This window comes from Lynx canadensis, chromosome C2 (genome assembly GCF_007474595.2).
Source record: "Lynx canadensis isolate LIC74 chromosome C2, mLynCan4.pri.v2, whole genome shotgun sequence".
In the NCBI taxonomy this organism is placed as follows: Eukaryota; Metazoa; Chordata; class Mammalia; order Carnivora; family Felidae; genus Lynx; species Lynx canadensis.
Genome location: NC_044311.2, coordinates 146,046,307 through 146,072,066, shown reverse-complemented (window position 1 = coordinate 146,072,066; position 25,760 = coordinate 146,046,307). Strand labels below are relative to the sequence as shown.

Below are 25,760 nucleotides of genomic sequence, written 5' to 3'. Positions count from 1 at the left end.
CTACCCCCACCCGCCCTGTCCCACCCCACAGCAAAGTTCAATGCTGGACCTCTCCACGAGGGTGACCAAGAGACAAAGAACGGGCCTCCAGCGTGTAGAAGAAAAGAGAGCTCACAAAATGCATGTTCAACACTCCTACCTTTGCCCCAATAAAACCACAAAATACAAAGCTTGTCTTGATAATAACCACAAAACGTAAAACAGTCGTGCCAGGTACAGATTCCCCATAGCCATATGGGTAACAATAAGGTTGCAAAATACTGCCCTGTGTTGCTCACTTCCTTGCCTTTCTATGGAAGCCAGCCCACCTAGGGGACTCAGAGCCCTGTGTCCAGGGTCTGGTGCATCCTCGACGGGAACGTCAGCATAACCATCTGCATTTCTACAGCACCTCTCTATTCCACCTGGTCTCCCAGCTTTCTCTCCCCCAAGTCAACTGTCACTCCACAGTGAGCCCCAAGCACCCTTAACAGTGGCCAGCATCCCAGAAGGGATAGAGTAAGTTCAGTGTCCCAGAAAGCTAGAACACAGGGGTCAGAGGTGATGAAACACCGTGGAAGGTCTAGGCAGTGCTCTCCACCCAGAGCCCAAGGAACACCAATGCCCAGGCAGTGTATCTTTTGGTCCTGACCACTCCATCTTCTTCACCGTCCCCTTGACCTTGCCTGTCTCTTGCTCTTTGCTTTGAGGGTCCAAAGGCCATTCTGGGCTAGTGAGTGAATGAGACAGGACAAGGAAAAAAAATCCTAGCATGATGTTATGGAGTGGGTTGTGTCTCCCCAAAAGATGCTGAAGTCCTCACCCCCCAGTACCTGTGGACACGACCTTATTTGGAAATAGGGTCTTTGCAGATGATGGAGAGGAGGTCATTAGGGTGGGCCCTAATCCAACATGACTGTGTCCTTATAAGAAGGGGAACTTTGGACGCAGACGGTGGCACATACGCACAGAGAGGGAAGATGCAGGGAAAATGCCATCTACAAGCCAACGAATACCCGAGGCTACCAGAAGCTAGGAGAAAGACCTGGAACAGATTGCCCCCCCCCACAGCCCTCAGAGGGAACCACCCCTGCTCCATCTCAATTTTAGACTTCCAGCCTCCAGAACCAAATAAGCTTGGTTTGGTTCCAGATGATAAATTTCTGTTGTCTGATCCACCCAGTCTGTGGTATTCTGTTATGGCGGCCTTGGCAAACTAACACACGTGACAGAATACTATGAGCAACGACAGTATGTTCAACGTAAACGTTGCAAGAGGTACACAGAATAGCCTTGTCGGTTCACACAAATCATACGTGAATTATTTATAAGCCACGTTGTCAACATCTCATAAACAAACAAAATCTAAGTACCTCTATGGGCCGTCTTCATAATTCCGTATACTTAAATGTGTCCCTTAGGAAATCCTAGTAGAAACGTGAAACACTGTATTCTTCTGAAGGCTGTCGAAATAAATATACCAGGCAAACAGAAGTAATGTCGGCCCTGAGTATTTTCAGAGGGTCGGTTAGCTGGCTGGTGGGTTGATGACACGACTCCTACGTGGAACAAGACGGCAGGCAACACCACACAACAACAACGAATCAGGAGTTCAGTCAGCAAGATCAGTCTCCTTACTGAGCGGAGGGCATTGTTTCCAGGTATTATACTATCCGGATATAATGCAATTCACTACAGTGAAGTTGCCCCACGTGGTCCTGAGGCTGGTCTTAGCTCTCAGGACACCTTGCGAATCTGGATGTATAAACACCGTGTGTGGTTGCCGGGCCACAGACCAGGAGGCTTCAGCGACAGGATTCACGTTCTCACAGTTGTGCAGGCTGGAAGTCCAGGATCAAGACGCCTGCAGGGCCGGTTTCCTCGGAGGGCCTCTCTCCTTGGGTTGCAGGTGGCCCTCTGCTCCCTGTGTCCTCACGTGGTCTTCCCTCTGTGTGTGTCTGTGTCCTATTCTCCCTTTCTTATAAAGACACCGTCAGATGGGACGAGGCCCGCCCCCACGACCTCATTTTGCCATAATTACCTCTTTAAAGGCCCCACCTCCAAATACAGTCACCTCGTGAGCGACAGGGGGGTTAGGACGCCAACATAGGAATTTGCGGGGGAGGGGCACACAATTCGGCCCAAACAAACACCTCAAGAGATCCAAGAGGGGGGCCTCCACATGAGGTTGGTCAAGGCGACAGCGGCCTGACAACCACCTTAGAACCAGACGGCAGCTCACAAGCCCTCTCGGGGGCAGAAGTCACGCCGAGCCACGATATTCAAGAGATTGTGTGTGGTGTGCACCAATGAGGCACGGGCCACCCAGCTGTTTGTGCTGGATCAGAAGTGACTTTCCTGAAGCTGAAATTCTCCTCTGTCACACGGAGACGGATGAGCCTCTCAGATTACACACAGAGAAACCCAAAACCATCACGTTCCTTTCCCCAGGAGTGGGGTAGGGGGTGGGGGACCTACGTTCAAAGACCCTCGCTTTCCTTCTCCCCACTTGCAAGGGGTGGGCACTGACCCCTTATTAAACGGTCACACTATCCGCCCATCCAAGGAAGGAATGGTGCACAGGGGCTGATGGGCAGTCAGCATGTTGGGGGGAGTTTTCTCTCTGAGCTCACAGAGAGGGGTCTCTCAGACCCCAGCTGAACAGCTGTGATAGCTCTTAACACACAGGAAGTCTCAGCCCGGGGCCCCTCCGTCAGGTTGAATGATGACTCAGGAGACAGGGGGTCACAGGTCTCGTGGCTCCAGTGAAGGGCACTTCCCCCCAAGATCTCCCTGGTTACGTGTGCCGGAATATGTCTTGTGTCTCCTGGGCAGTGAGTGACACAAACAGACCTGAATTGATTTCTCATCAGGCTTATCTTTCTCTCTCCAGCAAAGCAACAAAGTGGACTTTCCCAGAGAGGCACCAGGGCTGAGCCTGCAGAGTTTTACTGGAGATGCCCTAAAAGCCTAGGATACTCCATCTGTCACTTGTTAGGGAAAAACTGTCACCGTTACCACGATACGTTCTGTCTGTGGTTCACGGCTCGATTCGGACTCCGGGACCCAGGACTCTTGGAGGGAAGATCTGACTCTAGTGCCCACTCACATTTGGTGCCTTACACAAACACATCCTTTGGAGGGGGCCGTTTGGGACAGAAACCCAGGCCTCACTTGGCTTGCCACCCTGTGTACCCTGGAGGAAATGTTTGTTTGTTTTTTTTTTAAGAATTTTTTTTTCTCTTAATTTTTTATTTCAGAGAGCAAGAGAGAATGTGAGTGAGCAGAGGAGGGGGGCAGAGCGGGAGAGAGAGAATCTTAAACAGGCTCCACACTCTGCACAGAGTCCGATGCAGGGCTCAATCCCACGACCCTAGGATCATGACCTGAGCCGGAATGAAGGGTCGGAGGCTGAGTAACCGAGCCACCCAGGTGCCCCTGAAATGCTGTCTGCTCACCAATCCATGCCCCTTGGCACTGAAGCCACTCAGAGAGAGCACCTTTTTCTAACTGGTCTACCCAGAGGGGATGCCTTTTTCTAAATGGTCTGCCTAGTCATATCTTTTTCTAATTTGTACAAAAGCCCATACAGGTTAGCAGCAGGTCTGCATGAAGAAGGCAATCAATAGTGTTTGAATGCAAAAACACACGATCATCTCCAATGGCCAAGTAAAGAGAACGCTTTTTTGAAAAACTGGTTACAAGTGGGAAATTTCTCCAGCAGTGACCATTCTGACCTTATGGTACACCTAGCAAATGACTTTAGGTTAGGAAATCAATCTTAAAAAGGATGTGAAATCAATCTTAAAAAGGAGGTTCTGAAAACAGGAAGGGTTTTCAAGGGGTGTAGAGGGAATGATCTGACAAAGCAAGAAATCATCAGCTATTTTCTGTTTTCCCTTTTCTTTCTTCCTTTCCCTTCCCCTAAGCCTTAGATGACCTTCCCTTCCACAACAAAGAGATCATAGACGTGCTTTCTTCAATATTTGACATTTAACACTTAAAACTCCAAAATTAGCCCTAATTCAAGAAGTATTCCTGTCCCAGAGGCAGCAGGAAACAATCAAAAGTCTATTCTCCCATCCTGGGACAAAACTGGGAGCCAAATGTAGCTGAAAAAGGTACATGAACAAAGTAGCCTTTGGGTGGGGGGAGCTTTGGGGGACACCATAGGAACTAGAAACACAGAAATTTTGGGAATAATAATCCAAGACAAAATTCTCAACTCAGTCTTGGAATTTAGCCTTAGATCACCATGGAAATACTGGGGACTTCTAGCAAAGGGTCGGTTAACAAATGTAGCATCATTATCTCCAAAACCACAAACACAAACACAGAAGAAATCGTAACAGTAAAATATTTTGTTGAGTGCTGAATAAAGATTTGGCTACCAAACCCAAACACGGGGAATTACGTTGTCCAATAAATTTTTCCACACCATGCCCATCTGGGAACTTGTGGAGAATTATCTATCTATAGGTTTACTCTTTTTTCCACTGTTAAAATAACTTTATACCGTTGAAGGACGCTTTGTGCCGAGACGGTGACAAGAAGGTAAGGCCAGTAAGGAATCAATGATCATACCTTCCTAGCACTCTGTCACCGACCAAAGAAATGTAAGAGAAAAAAATTAATACTTAGAGCTGAAAATGGGGTCCCAGGGTGGCTCAGTCGGTTAAGCATGTGACTTTGGCTCAGGTCATGGTCTCGCGGTTTGTGAGTTCGAGCCACGCGTGGGGCTCTGTGCTGACAGCTCAGAGCCTGGAGCCTGCTTTGGATTCCGTGTTTCCCTCTCTCTCTCTCTGTCTCTTCCCTTCCCCACCTCTCAAAAATAAATAAAGATTAAAAATTAAAAAAAAGAGAGAGAGAGAGAGCTGAAAGTACAAACCAGTCAGCAGAGAAACCACTGATAGTAAGCAGCTGTGAGGCAGAAGGGAGGGCAGACAGAGGAATATTCTGTAAGCCATGGAAATAATATTCCAGCCATGGAAATTGCTGGAAGCCCCAGGCAGAGGCATAGGAGGGAAGTGGAATTTATGGAATGCAGGTATCCAGGCCCCCTGGAGCCCTGAGTGGCAGGCAGGTCCTCAGGGAGGTGTTGACTGTGGGCCTCAGCCCCATTTTCTTCCTCACCTCCCGTTATCTCTGAAATAAAACTTCATCACCCACGATAAACTCAGCGAGGATCTATTTCTCACTATGAAAAGCCCTCATTCACACGCCTTTAAGAGTTAACCATAAACACGAAAGTCGAAGAGAAGAGAATAACCAACTGTGGTGTATTCACTAACACACTAACATTGAATACATTTTCACGATAAATATGTGCTTTACATAGATACATAGAAAGAAAAATCTATGTGGGGGCGCCTGGGTGGCTCCGTCAGTCAGGCGGCTGACTTTGGCTCAGGTCATGATCTCACGGTTTGTGGGTTCGAGCCCCGTGTCATTCTGTACTGACAGCTCAGAGCCTGGAGCCTGCTTTGGATTCTGTGTCTCCCTCTCTCTCTGCCCCTCTCCCTCTCACATTCTGTGTCTCTCTATCTCAAAAATAAACAAGCATTAAAAAATTATTAAAAGAATAAAAAAAACTATGTGTATGTACATTGTATGTACGTATATTATACATATATTATATACATGTATATTATATACATGAATATGTATGTACTTTATATGTATATTTTTATGCACAGGCATCTGTATGTGTGTGTGTGTGTGTGTGTGTGTGTGTGTGTGTATAAAATAAAATGCCCATTGAATGCCAATGAGGTATTATCATTTTACAAACACAGAAACTAAAGTTTGGAAGGTTTGAATACCTTCCCCAAGATCACACAGCTACTAAAAAGAAGAAAGCGGGGCACCTGAGTGGCTCAGTCGGTTAAGCATCCAACTTCAGCTCTCATGGTTCGTGAGTTCAAGCCCCGCATTGGGCTCTGGGCTGACAGCTCAGAGCCTGGAGCCTGCTTCAGATTCTGTGTCTCCCTCTGTTTGCCCCTCCCCTGCTTGCACTCTGTCACTCTCATTGTCTCAAAAATAAATAAACATTTAGGGGCGCCTGGGTGGCGCAGTCGGTTAAGCGTCCGACTTCAGCCAGGTCACGATCTCGCGGTCCGTGGGTTCGAGCCCCGCATCAGGCTCCGGGCTGATGGCTCGGAGTCTGGAGCCTGTTTCCGATTCTGTGTCTCCCTCTCTCTCTGCCCCTCCCCCGTTCATGCTCTGTCTCTCTCTGTCCCAAAAATAAATAAACATTGAAAAAAAAAATTTTTTTTTAAAAATAAAAAAAATAAATAAACATTTAAAAAAAAAAAAAAAGCAGAGGGGCGGTAGGAACCAAGGCTGTTTGTTGGCCCCTAAAGCCTGTGCTATTGATACCATTAGGTTCAACTGCAACAGGTTAGAAAATACAGTCAAAAATCCCCATCCCACAACACAAAGGATCTTCTGCAGACAACAATGAAACATTGACAAGACTCATACTTTAGTCAGCAGTAATAAATTCATTAAGCAAAACTAATAACAAACCCTCTAGTTTATTTAAGCATAAAAAATAAGAAAATACTAAAAAAAATTGAAAAAGACTAATTGGTTTAACTAAACAAAATTAAAATCTGTATATGCTCCCTTTCAAAACAACAACAACAAAAAGGAGACATAAAATGAAATGAAAGGCAAATGACCAATTGGGAGAAAATACTTGCAACATACCAAAAATAAATAGCTAATATCCTTAATATGTTAAAAGTTTGCATAAATCAATAAGAGAAACAGGAGAAAAATGGGGAAAATCATTAATGGTAGTTAATAGAAGAAACACAAAGTTTCAATCAAGTATACAAATTATGACTACCCCTAATAGTTACCAAAATGCACTTTTTAAAAGTCACTCCCATACATTGTGTCATTTGGCATAATCTTTCTGAAGTGCAATTTGCAACACGTCAAAAGCCTTCTGAGTATTTATCCTAAGGAATGGCTTACTGATGTACATATAACGATGGTAATAGCAGTATCATTTATGTAGGAAAATGTTAAAAATAACCTCAATACACGGCAGTTGGGAACTAGTTTGTACAATTACAGTAACCCTAAATAATGCAATGTTATTTATCACCAAAAATCAAATCTTAAAAGAATATTTAGGGGGGCCTGGGTGGCTCTGTGGGTTGAACAGCCAACTCTTGATTTCAGCTCAGGTCATGATCCCAGGGTCATGGGACTGAGCCCTGTGTCAGGGTCCGTGCTGAGAGTGGAGCCTCCTTGGGATATTCTCTCTCTCTCTCTCTCTCTCTCTCTCTCTCTCCCTCTCCCTCTCCCTCTCCCTCTCCTTCTCTCCCCCACTCGTGTTCTCTCTCTCTCTAAAATAAAAAAAAATTTTTAAAAGAATATTTAATAACATGAGAAAATGTTCTCTACATATTAAGACGGGAAAAAAAGTACAATTGCAACATGAACATTGGAATCTCAATTTTGTAACATACGGGTTCAAGGCAGAAAAAAAATCACCTCTATGTATATATGTATATGTGTACATATCTCCGTATCGCACGTGCCCAGCCCAAACACCTAAAAATATTCACAGTGATTATTGCTGGGTTGTATGATGACAGGTGATTTTTATTTTCTTCTTTGTGCTTCTGTTTATTTTCCACAAGTAACCAGAGACAAAAACGTTTAATTATTTTTTTAAAAAAAAGGGAACAATTGTTAAGGTATTTCAAACAAAAGGGGAGTAGAAAATGAAATGTGATTAGTAAAGTGTGGCAGCATTATTAATAAAGAGGGTGTATGTAGGTAGCTACGCAAGAAAAAAGACATAGCGATGAATAAATACTAGCCCAGGATTTATTCTGATTGATTAATAACCTCAAATACTCTAGAAGGTACCTGTGACCGGCCCAGTTTAAAGAATTTTAAGACACAAAATACTTGGTCAAAAATCCTTTTACAAATTATTTAAAAAATATTTATAGTTGATTGTATGAAAAACAACTGTTTCATATTAGGTGATTAGTATTTATTTTTAAATACATATGCCCCATTGCAATCTGGAAGACAGTCTAAGTCTGATTACTGGACAGGAACATTTGTTATTTCACACACTCTCAGGTGCTTTAATTTAACGGCCTTCTAAGATAAAAAGGAAAAAAAAAATCATTCTGGATCTAGGAAAAAAGCATCTCGGAGTAATGAATTCGGCGACAGCACCACAGTCATATAGCCAATCCCTCCAGAGGGAAATTCAAATTTCATTACGTCAAACTGGACTTGAAATTACAACTACTGCTCACAATGCTAGTGTTTAATAGAATACAATGTCATCCCGTGGGAATGACACTTCACAAACCTGGAGAAGTGTTTTCAAAACAAATCTGGGTTGTTTTTTTTTTTATTAGTATTACTAAATATAAATGTTCAACTGAGAACTGAGTCATAGACCAGTATCTCTAATTAAAGTTTTACCCTGGAAGAAAGAATGCACTTAGAAAGCTAGACTTCTACATCAGAGCAGCAGTAATGCTAACTAAAGACCAGATTACAGAAGTGATAACACTTATCTTTATCCGTTGGGTTTCACCCAAGTAGAGTTCAGATAAAATGCTAGAAGAGCCTGACCCCAGACTCCACGGCCAACTTTCCCTGTGGCCTCTTTTTCACCGGGGCACTTCCTCATTCCATTTGCCTCCGATGCCCCTTCTCGACCCAAAGGGAGCTTGGAAAAGCGGGTCGAGGTCCAGATCATCCGCATAGCATGTAAAGTGAAAGCACCGTGTTTTGCTTTGTCTTTCATAAGTAATCTGCGTTCGTTCTTGTAGGAGGGGGGTTTAACAAGAAGACTCCTAGGGGCTGTTTGGTGGGCTACACAGGACAGGCACCTGCAGCTGACCACGATTCAAACTCCTCTCTCCCCTCATATTTTTCCCCCTCCAGCACAAAAGCTAAGACTGAAGGCTAACCAGAGCTACTCAACGCAGCTACCAGTGCCCCTATTTCCTTCATTAAGAAAATCTGCTGCCAGACTTATGCATTTATATTTCTATTTAGCATAGTATTCTATGACTTCTATTTAATATGTATACACACACACACGTTTGTGTATATGTATACACATACATACATTTACGTGTGTATGATTTACACATAAACACATACGCGAGGCTCAAGCTTTTCAATTAACAGTGAACCTGTAAAACCAGACCAGAACCACTGCCCACACTTTGAGACTCACAGTGCGCTGTGAAGCTGGCACAGTAGAGCCACAGGAAAAGCACGCTTCACCCCCCGGGACCACACGCAGAGGCTGTCATCTACAACAAGCACCCCAGTTAGGTCTAGGACTTTGGGCTTTGGTTTATTCATTGCTGATTCATGACCTAATTAGCTGTTCATTGAAACTTTTATTTGAGAAATGCCTGGGTGGCTTAGTTGGTTAAGCATCTGACTCTTGATTTCAGCTCGGGTCATGATCCCAGGATCGTGGGATCGAGCCCTGCGCTGATCTGTGCTGAGTGTGGAGCCTTCTTAAGATTCATTCTCATTCTCGGGGCGCCTGGGTGGCGCAGTCGGTTAAGCGTCCGACTTCAGCCAGGTCACGATCTCGCGGTCCGTGAGTTCGAGCCCCGCGTCGGGCTCTGGGCTGATGGCTCAGAGCCTGGAGCCTGTTTCCGATTCTGTGTCTCCCTCTCTCTCTGCCCCTCCCCCGTTCATGCTCTGTCTCTCTCTGTCCCAAAAATAAATAAACGTTGAAAAAAAAATTAAAAAAAAAAAAAGATTCATTCTCATTCTCATTTTCTCTCTCTCCCCCTCTCCCTCTCTCTTTCCCTCTCTCCCTCTCTCTCTCGGGACACCTGGGTGGTTTAGTCAGTTAACCATCTGACTTTGGTTCAGGTCGTGATCTCGAAGTTCATGGGTTTGAGCCCTGCATTAGGCTCTCTGCTATCAGCAAAAAGTGTGCGTCAGCTCCTTCATCCCCTTCTCTCTGCCCCCTCCCCAATCTTGTGCATGCTCTCTCTCACTCTCTCTCTCTCTTTCAGAAAAAAAAAAAAAAAATTTAAAGAAAAAGATTCCTGGGGCACCTGGGTGGCTCAGTTGGTTAGGCATCTGACTTCGGCTCAGGTCAGGATCTCACAACTTGTGGATTCAAGCCCCGCGTGGGGCTCTGCGTTGACAGCTCAGAACCTGGAGCCTGCTTCGGATTCTGTGTCTCCCCCTCTCCCTGACCCTCCCCTCTGCTCACACTCTGTCTGTCTCTCTCAAAAATAAACATTAAAAAATTAAAAAAAAAAAAAAAGATTCCCTCTGCTCTTCTCCCCTGCTCATGCTCTCTCTCTTTTTAAAAAAAAAAATTAATAATAAAAATAAAAATAATTTTTAATGCTTTAAAAGACTTGTTTTTATTGAGTGAGAGAGGGTGCAAGTGAGCAGGGGTGGTGAGAGAGAGAGAGAAAGAGAATCCCATGAGGGGCAGAGAGAATGAAAGGAGAGGGAGAGAGAGAGAGGGAGAGAGAGAGAAGCAGGGCTTGTGCTCACCCCACGTGGGACCCAGAGTCACGAATCCTGCTAAACTTGAGAGTCCTGGGCCCCACGGGATGGCCAGTCACTCTGCAAAATCAGTACAACAGTACCTACCATAAAAGTCCACTGTAAGGAAAAAATTATATCATGCAGCGAAGCATCTAGGACATAGCCCAGCAGATGGTACAAGATCCGTAAGTGTTTATGATTATTATTGTTATCAGTATTACATCCACGTGCTGAAAGCAAAGAGCAAGCACTCATCGCTTTGCTGCAGGTTTTCGGTGATTCGGAAGGTCACGAAATCCCTGGGTTGCTCCACACACACGAAGGATTCGCTGGGATCTGACTGCATCCGACCATCCCTACCCAGAAATAGTTAAGACTCCTGGAGGGCACGACATGCCCTTGCTTCCTCTGCCCTCAGCACCCCGCTCTGTGCTCAGTGGGTGCCCATCACTGCCGTCCACTCTCCCGTGTTCCATTCGCAGAGCTCGGCAAACAGCAGGAAGCGACCGAGAGAGCGCCTTCGTGAAACAAGAGTGGCTCAACAGAGGCAGAACGAAAGCCAGATGCCTTCCCGGAAAGCCACGGGATGGGATGTAACCGCACAAGAACTCAATACGGGATGAAAATGGCAGAAGTAACGCAAAGAGGGAGACGAAAAGCAATCGAATGGCTCAGAGAACGGGCAGGAGAAGCAAGCAGGGTGGCAAAATGTTTTGGCAGCGATTTGGTTTAGGAGACCGATCCACTTATTTAAAAATTATAGTCCAAGAGACAGATCCAAACCTCCATATATCTCCATGGGCAACATCCAAAAAAAATGCATGTTTGCAAATAGCAACTCTGCCCATCTGTCGCCGTGTCGGCATATTTTCTCTGGGAAGAGCTCTCTGGGAAGAGCTGAGGGTCCATCAACAGCCCCATGACACGGCAAGATATGCTTCTGCTTCTGGCTGGTCACCTGTCACTCTGCTACCTAGGCGCCTTCCTTAACAAATCCCTGCAAAAGGCACAGCTGTTCCGGGGCTGGGGTTTTCTCCCAAAGAACGCCGGCTGGACAACCTGTCCAATCACCTCATCCCTCACACATGCGTACCCACGCACTGCAAGGACTGGAGAGACAGCACCTGAGGAACCAGTCCCCGCCAGCTCAGGTTATCCACAGACCACCTTCGGGTCCTGGGAACATCAAAGCATTCTCTGATGCATCCAGAAAATATTCACGATGCACCTTGTCTGTTCCAGGTACTATTCCAGACACCAGGGAGAGAGCAGCGATCCCTTCCTCACGGGGCCTACGGTCCAGTGGGGAGACAAACAACAAACACATCAACACATAAATATTTACCAGGGGGTCAGATGACGTCATGGGTTGAATTTTGTCCTCCCCAAATTCCTGTCTTTAAGTCTTGTCTTAATCTGTCCGAGCTGCTATAGCAAAATACCACAGATGGGGTGGCTTAGAAACAACAGAAATTTATTTCTCATGGTTTTGGAGGCTTCAAGGTCACGATCAAGGAGCTTACAGATTGGGCGTCTGGTGCGAGTTCTCTTTCTGGTTCACAGACAGTCATCTTGCTGTATTCTTGCGGGGGGTCAAGGGAGATTTCTGGGGTCTCTTCTACAGTTTTATTCATGGAGGCTCTGCCCTCATGCCTTCCTAAAGATCCCACCATCACTGGAGCTTGAGCTCCAACATATGAATTCTAGGGGGACATAACCATTCAGACGATAGCAAGTCCTAACTCCCAGTACCTCAGACTGTGACCTGATTTGGACATACAGTCTTTCTTAATTTTTTTTTTTTTTATTTTAGAGAGAGAACACAAGTGGGGGAGAGGGACAGAGGTAAAGAGAGGGAGAATCTTAAGCAGGCTCCACACTCAGCCCAACTCAGGGCTCAATTCGATGACCCTAGGATCATGACCTCAGCCAAAGAGTCAGATCCTCAACCGACTGAGCCCCCCAGGTGCCCCCTGGACATACAGCCTTTACAGAGGTAATCAAGTTAAAGTAAGATCATTAGGATGGGCTCTAATTTAATATAGCTGGCGTCCTTCTAAAAAGGGGAAATGAGGATACAGAGACAGACACACGCACAAGGAAGATGACGGAAGAGTCCCAGGGAAAACACAGTCATCTGCAAGCCAACGAGAGAGGCCTGGAACAGATTCCCCTTTATAGCCCTCAGAAAGAACCAGCCCTACTGGCACCTTGATTTTGGACTTTTAGTCTCCAGAGCTGTGTGGCAATGTGGCACCTGGGTGGCTCAGTCGGTTCAGTGTCCAACTCTTGGTTTCGGCTCAGGTCATGATCTCACAGTTCGTGGGCTCGAGCCCCATGTCAGGCTCCATGCTGATGGTATAGAGCCTGCTTGGTATTCTTTCTCCCTCTGTCTCTGCCCCTCCCATTCTCTCGCGCGCGCTTTCTCTCTCCCTCTCAAAATAAAAAATAAACTTAGGAAAAAGGGCGGGGGGGGGGGTACCTGCGTGGCTCAGTCGATTAAGCGTCTGACTTCAGCTCAGGTCACAATCTCATGGTTTGTGAGTTCGAGCCCCATGTGGGGCTCTGTGCTGATGGCTTGGAGCCTGGAGCCTGCTTCGGATTCTGTGTTTCCCTCTCTCTCTGCCCCTCCCCCACTCATGTTCTCCCTCTCTTTCTCTCTCTCCCTCAGAAATAAAATAAACATTAAAAAATTAAAAAAAAAAAAGAACTGTGTGACAATAAGTTTAAGTTTGAGCCACCCAGTGTGTGGCACAGCAGCCCCCAGCAAACTAATAGAGGGGATGAGAAGCACTTTGAGGAAAGACAAAGCAGGGTAAAGAAGGGGCAGAAAGCGACAAGCGTCATCAGAACAAGGTCATGCTGACCTCTAGGATTCCAAACACCAGGGCCCACGTGTTCAGCCCACGAGCACCACTCTCCAGAGGGCTTATGGGTAGACGAAAGATCCCACAGGGTCCCAAGGCATATTTTTACCCGTGCCTACTCTTGACTTAGCGCACTTTATGTCCAAGTTAAGTGGCAAAAGTTTTCATTTCCCTCCATATTCCTCTTTTTCTTTCTTATCAACCACCCACCAAAAAATTCTTTCTATTGACTTTCTCCTGAAGAGATCATGGGACCAGGATTCAGAGTTGTCCCAGCAAAAGTCAAGGTTTTCCAAAGATGTGTCTACACTCTATCATGCCCTATGCCCATGACCCAGGCATAGTGGGAGCAGGGGGTCAGAATCACATGCCTAGTCCAAGGTCATAGTTGTAGAACCAGCCTGCCTGGTCTGAGTGTTATCTGCAATTTCAGCCCAATCAGCACAGGAGCTAGCAAACCAAGGTGACTCAAATCTTCATTCCAACAATGCACAAACCTCCATTCAGTCAGCAGAGTCGACAGAGGTGGGCAACGAAGCATTGGCTCTTAATATTCTGTGGGTAAATAACACCTTTTAGAATCCAATGGAAGTCATGGACGCTCTCCCCGGAAATATAATTATCCACAAACAATTTACAGGGGTTCATAGACCTGCAAAGCTCACCTACGTTCCCTCTCTAGTTTGTGGGGGCCAGGGATATAACCTCTGTGATGGCAAGAATCACCAGGAAACAAGGACAAAGATTAAGCAGGCAGCAGGAGAAGATAGCTGCAAAATCTGTCACTGTCCTTAACATACAAAGGGTGTCTATAAACCGAGAAGAAAAAGACCAAAAACCCAGACGCAAATGGTGGACAGGAACAACGAACAGCAATGACATGCAAATTGTTGTTAAACATGAAAATATGCTCAGTGTCCTTGTAAATAAGAGAAACTGTAAAGAGGGGCACCTGGGTGGCTCAGTCGGTTGAGCATCTGACTTCGGCTCAGGTCATGATCTCATGGTTCATGGGTTCGAGCCCTGCATCGAGCTCTGTGCTGATGGCTCAGAGCCTGGAGCCTGCTTCAGATTCTGTGTCTCCCTCTCTCTCTGCCCCTCGCCTGCTCACACTCTGTCTCCCTCTCTCTCAAAAATAAATAAACGTTGGGGCGCCTGGGTGGCGCAGTCGGTTAAGCGTCCGACTTCAGCCAGGTCACGATCTCGCGGTCCGTGAGTTCGAGCCCCGCGTCAGGCTCTGGGCTGATGGCTCGGAGCCTGGAGCCTGTTTCCGATTCTGTGTCTCCCTCTCTCTCTGCCCCTCCCCCGTTCATGCTCTGTGTCTCTCTGTCCCAAAAATAAATAAAAAACGTTGAAAAAAAAATTAAAAAAAAAAATAAATAAATAAATAAATAAACGTTAAAAATTTTTTAAAAAAAGAGAGAAAAACTGTAAGGAAAACTGGATACCTTGTTTAATCTACTAGATTAGCAAAGATCAAAAAGTTTAAAGAGTGCCTTGTATTGACAAAGATATGGAAAGATACCCTCCACACACACACACACACCCCACCCCACCATGTTAGGCTGACATGTGCAGAAACTGGCCAAACCCTATGGAAGGCAATTTGACAATATTTATTAATAGTTAAAAACAGTCATACCCTTTCACCAAAGACTGGGAACTTATCCCTCAGCTATACTTGAAACGTTTACAAAATAATGAGCACAGATGTTTACTGCAGCAGGGTTTGAGAATAACAAAAAATTGGATACAACCTAAATGTCCATTCTTTAATTGCCTTTAATTCTTTAAGTAACGTCCATGGACTTCACCAACAGGGAATAATACAGTAAATACGTTAGCTCCGTACCATGAATAAAATGCAGCAATTAAAAATAATGAGGGGGCACCTGGATGGCTCAGTCACTTAAGTGTCTGACTCTTGGTTTCGGTTCAGGTCATGATGTCACGGTTTCATGGGTTCAAGCCCCGCGTCGGGCTCTGTGCTGACAATGTGGAGCCTGCCTGGGATCCTCTCTCTCCCTCTCTCTCTGCCCCTCCCCCACTTGTGCTGTCTCCCTCAAAATAAATAAATAAACAAAAAAATTATAATGAGGCGATCCCATAGTCGTTTGGGGGAAGGATGTTCAACACGTATTACTAAGCGAAAAAGGCAAGACACTGAACAGCATTTACGGTGTAAAAAAGTATACCTTTCTATACATTTACAATAACACACAAAAACGACTAAAAGCCAAAAAGAACGCACTAACGAGGAAGTGCCTAGCTAAGTAGGGAAGGGCCAGCATTGTGAGGGGGTAAGTGGACATTAAGAAATGGCTCTGACCCAAGTAGTCTTTGGTCCCCCCGAATGTCCCAAATCATTAACTCTGACAACAGTTTCCCACAACAACTTCTCCCAAAGCCCAGAATGGATTGGGGGCGGGGGGGGGGGGTCTCTCCCACTGTCTCTGAACTAGACACACTGGTCGACAAGTTAGCCAAACTCCGTTGACACAACGTTCTCCAGAGAAAACACAGAGAACACGTAAAAGTATCCTAAAAGCACCCCCCCGCACACCCACACACAACAGAGCCCCCAAGAATTCCAACCGAAGAGAAACCTACAGCCAGAACATTTCCCAAGACACTGAGAGGGTTTGGAGTGGAGACCCTGTGGATGCTCCCTCGTTTCAGGTTGAGAGGGATCACAACCGGTCAGCAAGGTAGGGCGGGAAAGCTGTCCACTTTCTTTATGGAAACAGCCAGGTCTCAGATTCAGACTCCCTCCCACCCGGGGCCCTGGCCCTGTCTTCCCCAGGAAGCAGTGGACACCGGGCCCCCCGCCTTCTGGCCTTCAGAACTGTGATGGGATAAAATTAAGCCCCCTAGTGTATGGCTATTTGTTCCAAAGCCCTAAGAGCACAGATGTGAAGGCCAGAGGGAAATCCTACTCAGGGCTTTCCTCTGCTTCATCAACAGAGGTATGAACACCAGCAAGTTGGTTCCTGTCTGCTCAGGGGCACCGCAAGTATATAGCGAGAAAATGCCCAGAAGACCCCCAAATAAGCCCCAAAACGCGCCACACCACGGAGAGGTGGCACTCGTGATACAGGAGATGCAGTGGCTCTGCCCACCTCTGTAGAGGTTATCAGCCTCCTCCGGGGCTGGAGGCCCCCAGGTTCACCTCCTTCCTCCTGGTCATCTTACCAGCCAGCAAGCCCCCCATCAGAGAGCGTGAAATTCAATTCAGGTCAGCACTCAAAGCGGCCAGGGCCCCGGGGCTGAGCAGAGGAAGAGGTTTCACCAGTTTGCTAAAAATAAGGCTTGGGGGGTTATCTATGGGTTTCAATTAGCCAAGGGAGCAGGTCACTTGGTTACCATGAATAATCCAGAGGGGGGTGTAGATCCCGAGGAGGTAAATGATACTTCGTGCCCAAATCACCTGGTCACAGAGAACACCCAGCCTGCCCATCCCTCTGGGGCAGACACAGCTGCCGCTCCCCATGCCTTCAGGGGGGACAACCACCCCGATGGGGAGGCGGCCATCCTGCCCTGGAACAGCCAGAACAGAACGCTGTCGTCGAACTCAGCCTGTACGGTGACTCCACACCCACGGACGAAATTCAGGGTTGCACGGCTCTTCCTGGGCACCGCTCAGCACTGCTGTGCCAACGCAAGGCTCCCTTTGAAGTCCACGGGACCCGAGCATCAATGAGCACGAAGAACTGAGCCCTACGTGCCAATTTCCATCACTCACACGTACTTGAAAAAGATGAGACAGGGCAGGAAGTTCAGAAAGAATGCGCCCGCCACTGCAGCGTGCAATCTCGGAAATTATAGGCGCTGCCTTGTCACACGCGACACACAGAGCAGGTGTTTTTGCCAAACGCCTCCTTCTTGCCAAGAGATCCCTGCTGAGGATTAATAGGAATTTCCAGTTCTCGAAGCATTTCTTGTTCCTCAGAGCTATTACCCCTAAATTTCTAGCACTTCAAAAAAGAAAAAAAAAAAAAAACCCACAGGATTTAGCACCTGTTTGTTTCAGAAATACTTGCTAAAAACAGATCTGCCAAAAGGCCATCTCTAAAATTAGTCCTATTTCCTGTTCTGCAACACATAGTAATTTCTATTTTTAGTAACTCCTTCACTCCAGGTATCTGGCACTGTCGTGCTCAAAGCATCATTACCAGCAACTTACGAAGCAGGCAACCCTTATTTTAAGCCCCAAAATAGCTCTGCCTTATTTTCCTTTTTTTTAAGCAAAGGGTAGGACAAGATATTGAGACATCTTAGCCAATCATTTCTGTGCCCACCCTTGTACCTTAGAAAGACTTAATCACAGGGGCGCCTGGGTGGCTCAGTCAGATAAGCGTCCGACTTCGGCTCAGGTCATGATCTCGCGGTCTGTGAGTTCGAGCCCCGTGTCGGGCTCTGTGCTGACAGGCTCAGAGCCTGGAGCCTGTTTCAGATTCTGTGTCTCCCTCTGTCTCTGACCCTCCCCTGTTCATGCTCTCTCTCTCTCTGTCTCAAAAATAAATAAATGTCAAAAAAAATTAAAAAAAAAAAATAAAGACTTAATCACAAAAGGAGATAACTGTGGCCTCCACCATTTTCCCCTTCGTGCGGTTCTGCCTATAAAACCAGCTCTCTACCTGAGATCTACCTTGCTTTTTCTCTGTAAGCCTTTCCTTTATTTTACCAAGTTTTTAAAAAATGTAACAATAACCTATTATGTGCCCAAATGATGTATTTCATAGGTATCAGGGAACAATCTCAGTGACAGCAAGCCCAACCTCTCTGGGTCTTTCAAAGTCATCACTCAGTACCACCCCCCCCCAACCCCCGTTCAACAACTTTGCTCTTGGTCTCAACGCCACACAAAACACTTTTCAAAATCTGATTTTGTGGTCAGTTTTCCTCCTCCTCCTATCATCAGGCTCCTTTAGTCACAGACACTGTCCTCAGAGCAGACCAGTTAAGAGCCTCACATGCCCAAGTGAATTATTTATTTTCAAAGCCGTATTAACAGAGAGGACGTCCACTCAGAGCCGGAGGCAGGCAAAAGTGGGTGTCACCCAAACCCATTCTTTCTTTTCAAGCAGTAACAAGGCCATCTAGATTCAAATGACTCTCAAACAAACCACTTCAGGGGAAAGGCTGGCAACTTGCAGTCCGGGAGACAGTGGCGGGAAAGGAAGCCTCTTGATGAGACAGAATTGAAAGTCAGGTAAGGGTGGTTTTCGGTCATCTGGACTGGGCAGTAACATCCAGCAAGGCACAGGGAGGTTCCTGCCCAAATCGTTTTGGAAACGTGCACCAAGTCGAAATGCAACACACACACGCACACACACTCACGCACCCCAAGTGTCCCAAACCAGCAGTACCCTGGATTTTGGTATGAATCACCCAAAACACAGCACATAGTTTGAGACTGCACCTGTGAAGTCCAAGGCCAAACATGGGTACCCCGTGTACTTCCCTTTCTCCACCCCGGCTTTCAACTTTTTCAAGGGCTGATTCCCCACAAGCTGTCTTGGATCCTGCCACTGAGGGGATGGCACCAGGGCGTGCATCCATTTCTTACTACAGTGTTCGTGACTTCATTCCCCTCCCACTGTGATCTATGTCCTTTAAAACAGGAAGGAAAGGACAAAAGTGGCGTGCTCTATCCAAAGTATGCACTCCATAAAGGGGGGCAGTATTGGGATGAGAGGCTTTCCAGGGCCGTTGACATCACACTGTGAGGGACACCTCATTTCCCTTCCCCCAGAGTACTGTCACTTCAAGGTCTCCCCTTGCTAGGCTCCCATGAGTACCCCGTCTCCAGCCTGAAAAGCCTCTTCCTAGCTCACCTTGTAAAAAGAGGGCAAGGCTGCACAGAGTAGGAGGTTGACTTCACCTTCGTTTGGCTTTCGTAAGACAATATCCAGAGCGCGTGTGGATGGGGACTCACAAACTCAGCAATCCTTCCCAAAGTCGTGCATACACACACACACACACACACACACACACACACACACACACACAATTTTAATCTCTACGATCTGCCAAACCCTAATCTATTAGTTAAGCATCAAAGGTGTTGGATTTGGGAGATAAAAGCTATGAATGACACCCATTGTTTCCTTAAAGCAGGCAATTAAGCGAACTAAAATCCAGATTTCTCACGATGCTTGTACCCCCTGAAGCACGGATTCTCCTGGCTGGAGAACAACACATCAGAATAATCTCCCCAACATCCTCCCCCACCCTAGGAACCACCCTCAGTAACTAGAGCCAATCCAACAGCCTGAGAATGACAATTTTATATCCAATTAGTGCCACACACCCCCTGCTGAGATGAGGTGGAATTCATTTATGAAAGATGGGACGGCAGAGAAAGGGCATGAACACCTAAGGGTGAAGAAAGCTCCTCATCAGGACCCCATTTGGGCAAGAGCTCCCTGCATCCAGGCTGTCCTGGGGGCCCAGCACAGAGCTCCAGAAGCTCCGGACCGGGGCTGAGCCGTGAGTGCACCCTCGCCCAGTTCGGCCAAGGCTAACAGCCTTATGTTACGGAGCAAAAATGCACCGGTGAGGAGCTGGAGGCACGACGCGGCATGGGAAAGTGGAGAGAAGCCAGGAGAGGCTGAGCGGTAGGGCAGGCGAGATGAATGTGCTCGTAACGCTGCCCATATGCCGTCGATATAAAGTCTCGTCCCTTTCTGCTAAGGTTCAAGCGGGAACATGCACAACCAGACTGAATTCCGAAATGTCTCAAAGGAAAATCAAGTTCTACCACCCATGCTGGCAGGGATTTGCCCAGGGATGGGGGAAGTGAGCATACTGTAGTTAGCAAGCAGGGGGGGAGGGGGGGGCCGGCCTGTGCCGGATGCACAAGTTGGCCAGTCCTCCTGGAGCCAAAGGAGTGAAGTATGCGGTGCTCCCTTCGGACTAGAATGAGGTTAGGAGTGTTTTTTCTTCTTCTTTGAAGAATTACTCAATTTGGTGAGTTCATTCCGCACACTCCTGTTTTACATGGAAATTCAAGCAAGAGGCACTTTTTAAACTACCCACTCTAACCCCACCTACCCAAAACAAAGGTACCCCACTTGGAGCAGCAGGTAGGAATAGATGGCCAGTGACAAGGGTGATAGAGACCTGCACTCAAATGCGAGGGGCTTCAGGGCACAGTGGAGAAAGGAGGAGGGAAACCGAAGCTGGTGAGGCTAGGGACAGACGGGCAGGCCAGCTGGCTCTGGCATCAGGGGTCCAGTGTATGGCATTCCCAGGGACACCCAGGCTGGGCTGACGACCCCAGGTCAGTGGGCGGAAGGGTAGGTAGGAAGTCTATAGCTTCCCGATCCCCCCCCCCCCCCACAGGGCTGATGCTTCCCTGATCAATGAGCCACTCCAAGCCTCAGAGGAGAGCAGGGGAGTCTTGAGGCTGAGACGACCATGAGCTTGCCCCAAAACTTGGGCAACTCCCAGGCTGGGGCAGCCTCACCGCTTGGGGTGACCCCGTGCCTCTCACCTCCAAAGTAAGTCATCGTATCTCGGGGTTCTCGCAGTTCCAAGTCACAACTGAGATCTACCTCGGCAGCACCTAGCAAGGGTTCACAACCGTCTAACTTCTCACAAGTCCGGAGAGGGTGCCCCTCTAGGTCTCTGGGTCTCCTCCTTTGCTTTCCCTTCTCCAAAGATATGAAGGCGACTCCCAAGCCCTGAAATCTGGGGGTATCAGTGTGCTCCCTGCAGGAGCGGGGTCCTTACTGAAGCTCCCACCCAGGGGCTGAGGAGAACGGGGGAGGGATAGAGGGAAGGAGATGGGAATGGCTGAGGGTGGAGGGGTGGGAGATACCCGAAAGCAGGAGTGGGAGGGAACGGGTGGGTGAAGGGGGGCCATGTGAAAACCCTCGTCTGAGCACGAAAAACTTCCCTAGCTGCCCCCAGCCCGCAGGTGGAAAAGGCCCCTGGGGTCTCAGCCTTCTCCCAGCTCCTAAGCCCAGGAGGGAAAATCGGACTCGCAGCTCCCCAAGCGGCTCTCCCACCCTCAACATAGTGGCCCGCGCGCGCAACGTAATGGCCTGGCTCCTGTCGCTCCGCAGATCGGGGGCCCCTGCGGACGCCAAGGGCAGAACCCCTCCACGACCCCCCCACGCGCTGGTGCCCACCAGGCGGCGCCCTTCGAGGAGCAAAAAGGCAGCAGGCGGCTTCGCGGGTCAACGAGCCGCCCCCACCGGGGAAGCCGACCCCAGACCGCCCCCCGCCCCGGGAAAGGCCGGCAGTCCGGCCGCGGGGGCCCGCGCGCGCGTTTGGCTCGTCCCCTCTTTCCACCCGCGAGGAAAAAACGGGATGAGGGGAGGCGCCGGGACTACGGGACTGGACTCCCCGCGCAGTGCTCCCGGCAGGGTCCCCGCCGCCACCCCCCCCCACCCCGCCCCGGGGCCCGCGCCCCGGGCGGCTCACCTTCTCTCCGGTCAGCACGTGCAGCCCCTCGCGCACCTTGGCGAAGGAGCCCTCGCCCAGCTTCCTGCTGCCGATGAGGTAGTTGCCCACGCGCTTGTGGTGCTGGAAGTCGCGGAGCCGCTCGCGGGGCACGCCGCTCACCCAGGCGGGCAGGAAACTTCCCTCGCAGGCCGCCGCCGGCCTGGCCGCGTCCTCGGCACCGCCGCCGCCCCCGGGCGCCGCAGGCTCGCCCAGCAGCCCGTCCCCCGCCGCCGCCGGCATCGCGCTCGCCCGCGGCCCGCCGGCTCCGCTCGGCTCCCGCGCTCGCGGCTCCTCCTCCGCCGCCGCCGCCGCCGCCGCCGCCGCCGCCGCCGCCGCCGCCGCCGCCGCCGGCGCCGCCGGCGCCGCCGCCTCCTCCGGCCGCCCGGGCTCCTCCCGCCTCCGCCCTGGGCCCGGCCCCGCCCGGCCCGCGTCTCCCGCGCCCCGGGCCGCCGCCGCGCGCCGCGCGCAGACAATAGCCGGCGACGGGGTGTCGGGGACCCGCCCCCAAGAAGTTCTTCTTCGGAGGGTCGCCCGGGCCCCCGCCCGGGTCCCGTGCGGCGGCTGATGACAGTCGCCCCGCTCGCGCGCGCGCGAGGAGCCGGGCTGGCGGGGGGCGCGGTCGGGTACCGGGTCCCGGAGCCCGGGCGCCTCCGCAGCCTCCGCCCTGCCGCCGCCGGCTGGCCCGCGCGGGCTCGGGGCCGGCTCGCTCGTCCTAGCTGCGCGCCGGGGGAGCGCTCCCGCCCGAGAGCAGCGCGCGGCGGGCTGCAGGCGCCCTCTGGAAGGCAGCAGAAGAAAGCCCCATTCAGTTTGAATTTGCAGAAATTCAATCCGGTCGCGGGCGGCGGGAACAGATGCGAGCTCCGCTCCGCAGCCTGTGCACTTTCAAATCCCTCGTAGCCCCTCCTTCCCCCGCGCGCAACAGCCAAACTCGACCCTCGCTGGAGAGGGGAGGGCGCGGGGAGGGGAGCGGCGGAGTGGGCGGCGGAGGCACCTGAGCGCCAGACAGGGGGACCCCGCGCGGCCTCGCAGACGCGCGCTCCCGGGCCGCCGGAGTCGGGCTCCTCCGGCTGCGCCTCTCGCCCGGATTCTGGGCTTGGGCTTTCTGGACCTTTCGGCGATGAAATCCAACCCCCACCCCCAGCCGCACCCACCCGGGGCAGGAGGAAGGGAGGGCCGAGGGAGGGCTCTCGAAGCCAGTGGACTGGGGTTAGGTGCTGGGTGTCCAGTCCGGGGCCTGGCACACAGTAGGGCCCTGTGGACCCTGGATAGATGGGTCTGTCCGGGCTCGCGCGCAGACCCGATCGCTGGGTTGGAGGAGGAGCAGCCGCAACAATAATAGTGGCGGCTGCAACGTAGGAACCTGGGCGTTTGCTGCCTCTGCTTGTGCGTTTACACCTTTGCTTTCCATCGAAACGAAGCCGGTGATTGCAGGAGGAGGTGGATCCGCGCCCCCTGCTCCTGAAGGCTTTTGTTCTGTGCGCGCCGTGACTGTGCTCATCTCTCATAAACAAGTGCAGCTGCCCAGACGACTCATTTTCTCCAGCACCCCCAACGCCTTCCCGAACCAAACATGAAGAATCTCGGGAGGGAGAAGCCTGGGGGAGGGGGAGGTACGTGAAGGGAAGCGTTTACAAAATACTACCTGTTGAGCAGCCAGATAAAAGGCGCCGGCGTTTAATGCATACTTAACCCCTGGCATCGCATCAGAGTTGAAAGGAGGATTCGGTCCTAATCAAGTTCCTTAATTGACTCCTCGGTGAATGAGTGTGGCACGATCCCCGTCAGTGCTCTGATTTGGGGCGGGTGGGGCACAGCTGTCATTGATTCACTTGGGGGGGTCCTCTGACCCATCTGAAAGGCAACGCAGAGAAACGCCTATTTTAAATAGATCTAATGTGGAACACGCTGTAGTCATCTACTCACAAGTTACGAGTCACCAGCCTCGTTAATGACCGAGCTTGTGTTTTCTGTCCGGCTTCTCATTGTCCCCGTTTTCCAATATTACATGTTTTTCGAATGTTTTTTCTTGCTATGCTTACGAGGCTGTGCCACCACCCTACCCCCCACAATTTCTGCAAAACCAGTCCAATCGCTTTAATGCCTCTTGACTCAACAAATTTGAGGACAGTTACATGGGGGGAGGAGGGCGGGGGGGGGGCGCTGTATGACCCGTGCTAGTGCATGCAAAGTAAAATGGCCAACAAATGTCTAGTGAATGAAGAATATAGAGCTCCCTTTGGGGTCATAACCATTCTGAATCACGTTTTGGAGTTTCCCCCAATGTTGTTTATTAATAAAGTATGATTTTTTTTTAATTTTAGGACATTGTATATGAAAATTTGGAGGTTCCTTTATTATGGTATAAGGCAAATTTCAGAGACAAAGTTATCTTCTTGGCCTTAAAAAAAAGTTAGCCTCAGGCACAAAAATGGTTGAAGATGTTTACAGTAGAGATTTTCTTTCCTTTTAATTATGCTCTTAGGGTAGAGGTCAGAAAAGGGGTGAAGAAGAGAGAAAATCCAGGAGCACCTGGGCGACTCAGTTGGGTAAGCATCCGACTTCCACTCAGGCTATGATCTCACAGTTCGTGAGTTCGAGCCCAGGTCATGATCTCATGGTTTGTGAGTTTGAGCCCTGCATCGGGCTCTGTGCTGACAGCTCAGAGCCTGGAGCCTGCTTCTGATTCTGTGTCTCCCTCTCTCTCTGCCCCTCCCCTGCTCATGCTCTGTCTCTCTCTGTCTCTCAAAAATAAATAAATGTAAAAAGAAATAAGAAGAAGAAGAGAGAAAATCCAGGCCCATTAAATCTTTTTCAAGCCTGATGCCTGGGTTTGATTCAAGTTCACTGCTAATTCCATCAGCTGGGATGAATGCCAAAGAGAAGTCCAAATCCTACCCCTGCCTGAGCTCAGGAACTGGCATTTGAACTATAGGTCCTATTCTCTGAAGTGGTCTTGGTTAAAAAGGAAACACCCCAGAAATTCCTTTATGTAAAACAAATTAGCACCCCAAACAATCTATTGCTCTCATAGATGTGCAGAAAACACGCGGTTGAAAAGCAACCGTGCAGCATTGAAGATTCTCTATGAATTATCCTCAACTAGATTTCTCATCCTCCTGAGGGATCTCCCTGGGCACTGCATTTCAGTGATCTTCATCCAGAATAGGGCTTCCTCGCCTCTGCACCTCTCCTTATGCCAAACCCACCGCACCAGTCTGCTGCCAACCCATTTCTACCCAGCACAGACGTTCCCTGTCCCATGATACCCTACCAGGGGCTCATCACTGCTCCAACCTCTTTTACTGTATATCACTCACTTCATACTTGTGTTTACTGCATTACTTACCACGAGTGTCTTTCTCCCCTCTTAGGCTCACTGAGAACAGGAGCTGTGCCTTAATTTATATTTTATTTGCCCCAGGGCAACCTAACACAGTGCCCAAGACACAGTCCTTATTCAATAAATATTTGTTGAATAAATGAATGAAAGTAACCATTCACTAATTCTCCAGTGAGTAGAGTTTCGTGGCTCCCGACAGCAAAACTCCATCTGTCCCGGGGAGGAACATTTCTAGTAAGTTCTAAAACCATTTGCAGTTAGATTGTTGGTTGCCGTTGAGGGGTCGACTGAAACCATTTGTCTTGCCAAAGATGAGCCAGTGAGTAACTTGGGTGAGTGACCCCTGTAAGAAACATGACCGATTACGGTGGCCTGGAAAGCCACAAAAAGCTTTGTCCCATGGACTCGTACCAGCCGCTTCCTTCCTTCCCATCCCCTCCCTCCATATGGCTGGCGACTGTCTGTGTGCTCCCACAGAACACCAGCTAGGAGACCCAGCTGGAAGCAGTCAAAGACAATTAGAAGTAATCAGGCTGGCACAGCCGGGAAATGAAAGTTGGCTAGAGGGGGTTAGGCTGGCAGAAGCTGGCTGG

The 25,760-nt window shown here is 49.2% G+C and overlaps 1 protein-coding gene across 1 annotated transcript in view; it reads right to left on the bottom strand.

The window, feature by feature from the left end:
• The window catches only part of HUNK (hormonally up-regulated Neu-associated kinase), a 118,373-nt gene extending 96,306 nt beyond the window's left edge, over positions 1–22,067 (bottom strand). The window contains exon 1 of the mRNA XM_030330060.1: positions 21,807–22,067. Coding sequence (XP_030185920.1) covers positions 21,807–22,067 — 261 coding nt within the window. The remainder of the gene's footprint in view (positions 1–21,806) is intronic.
• Positions 22,068–25,760: the final 3,693 nt, after the last annotated feature.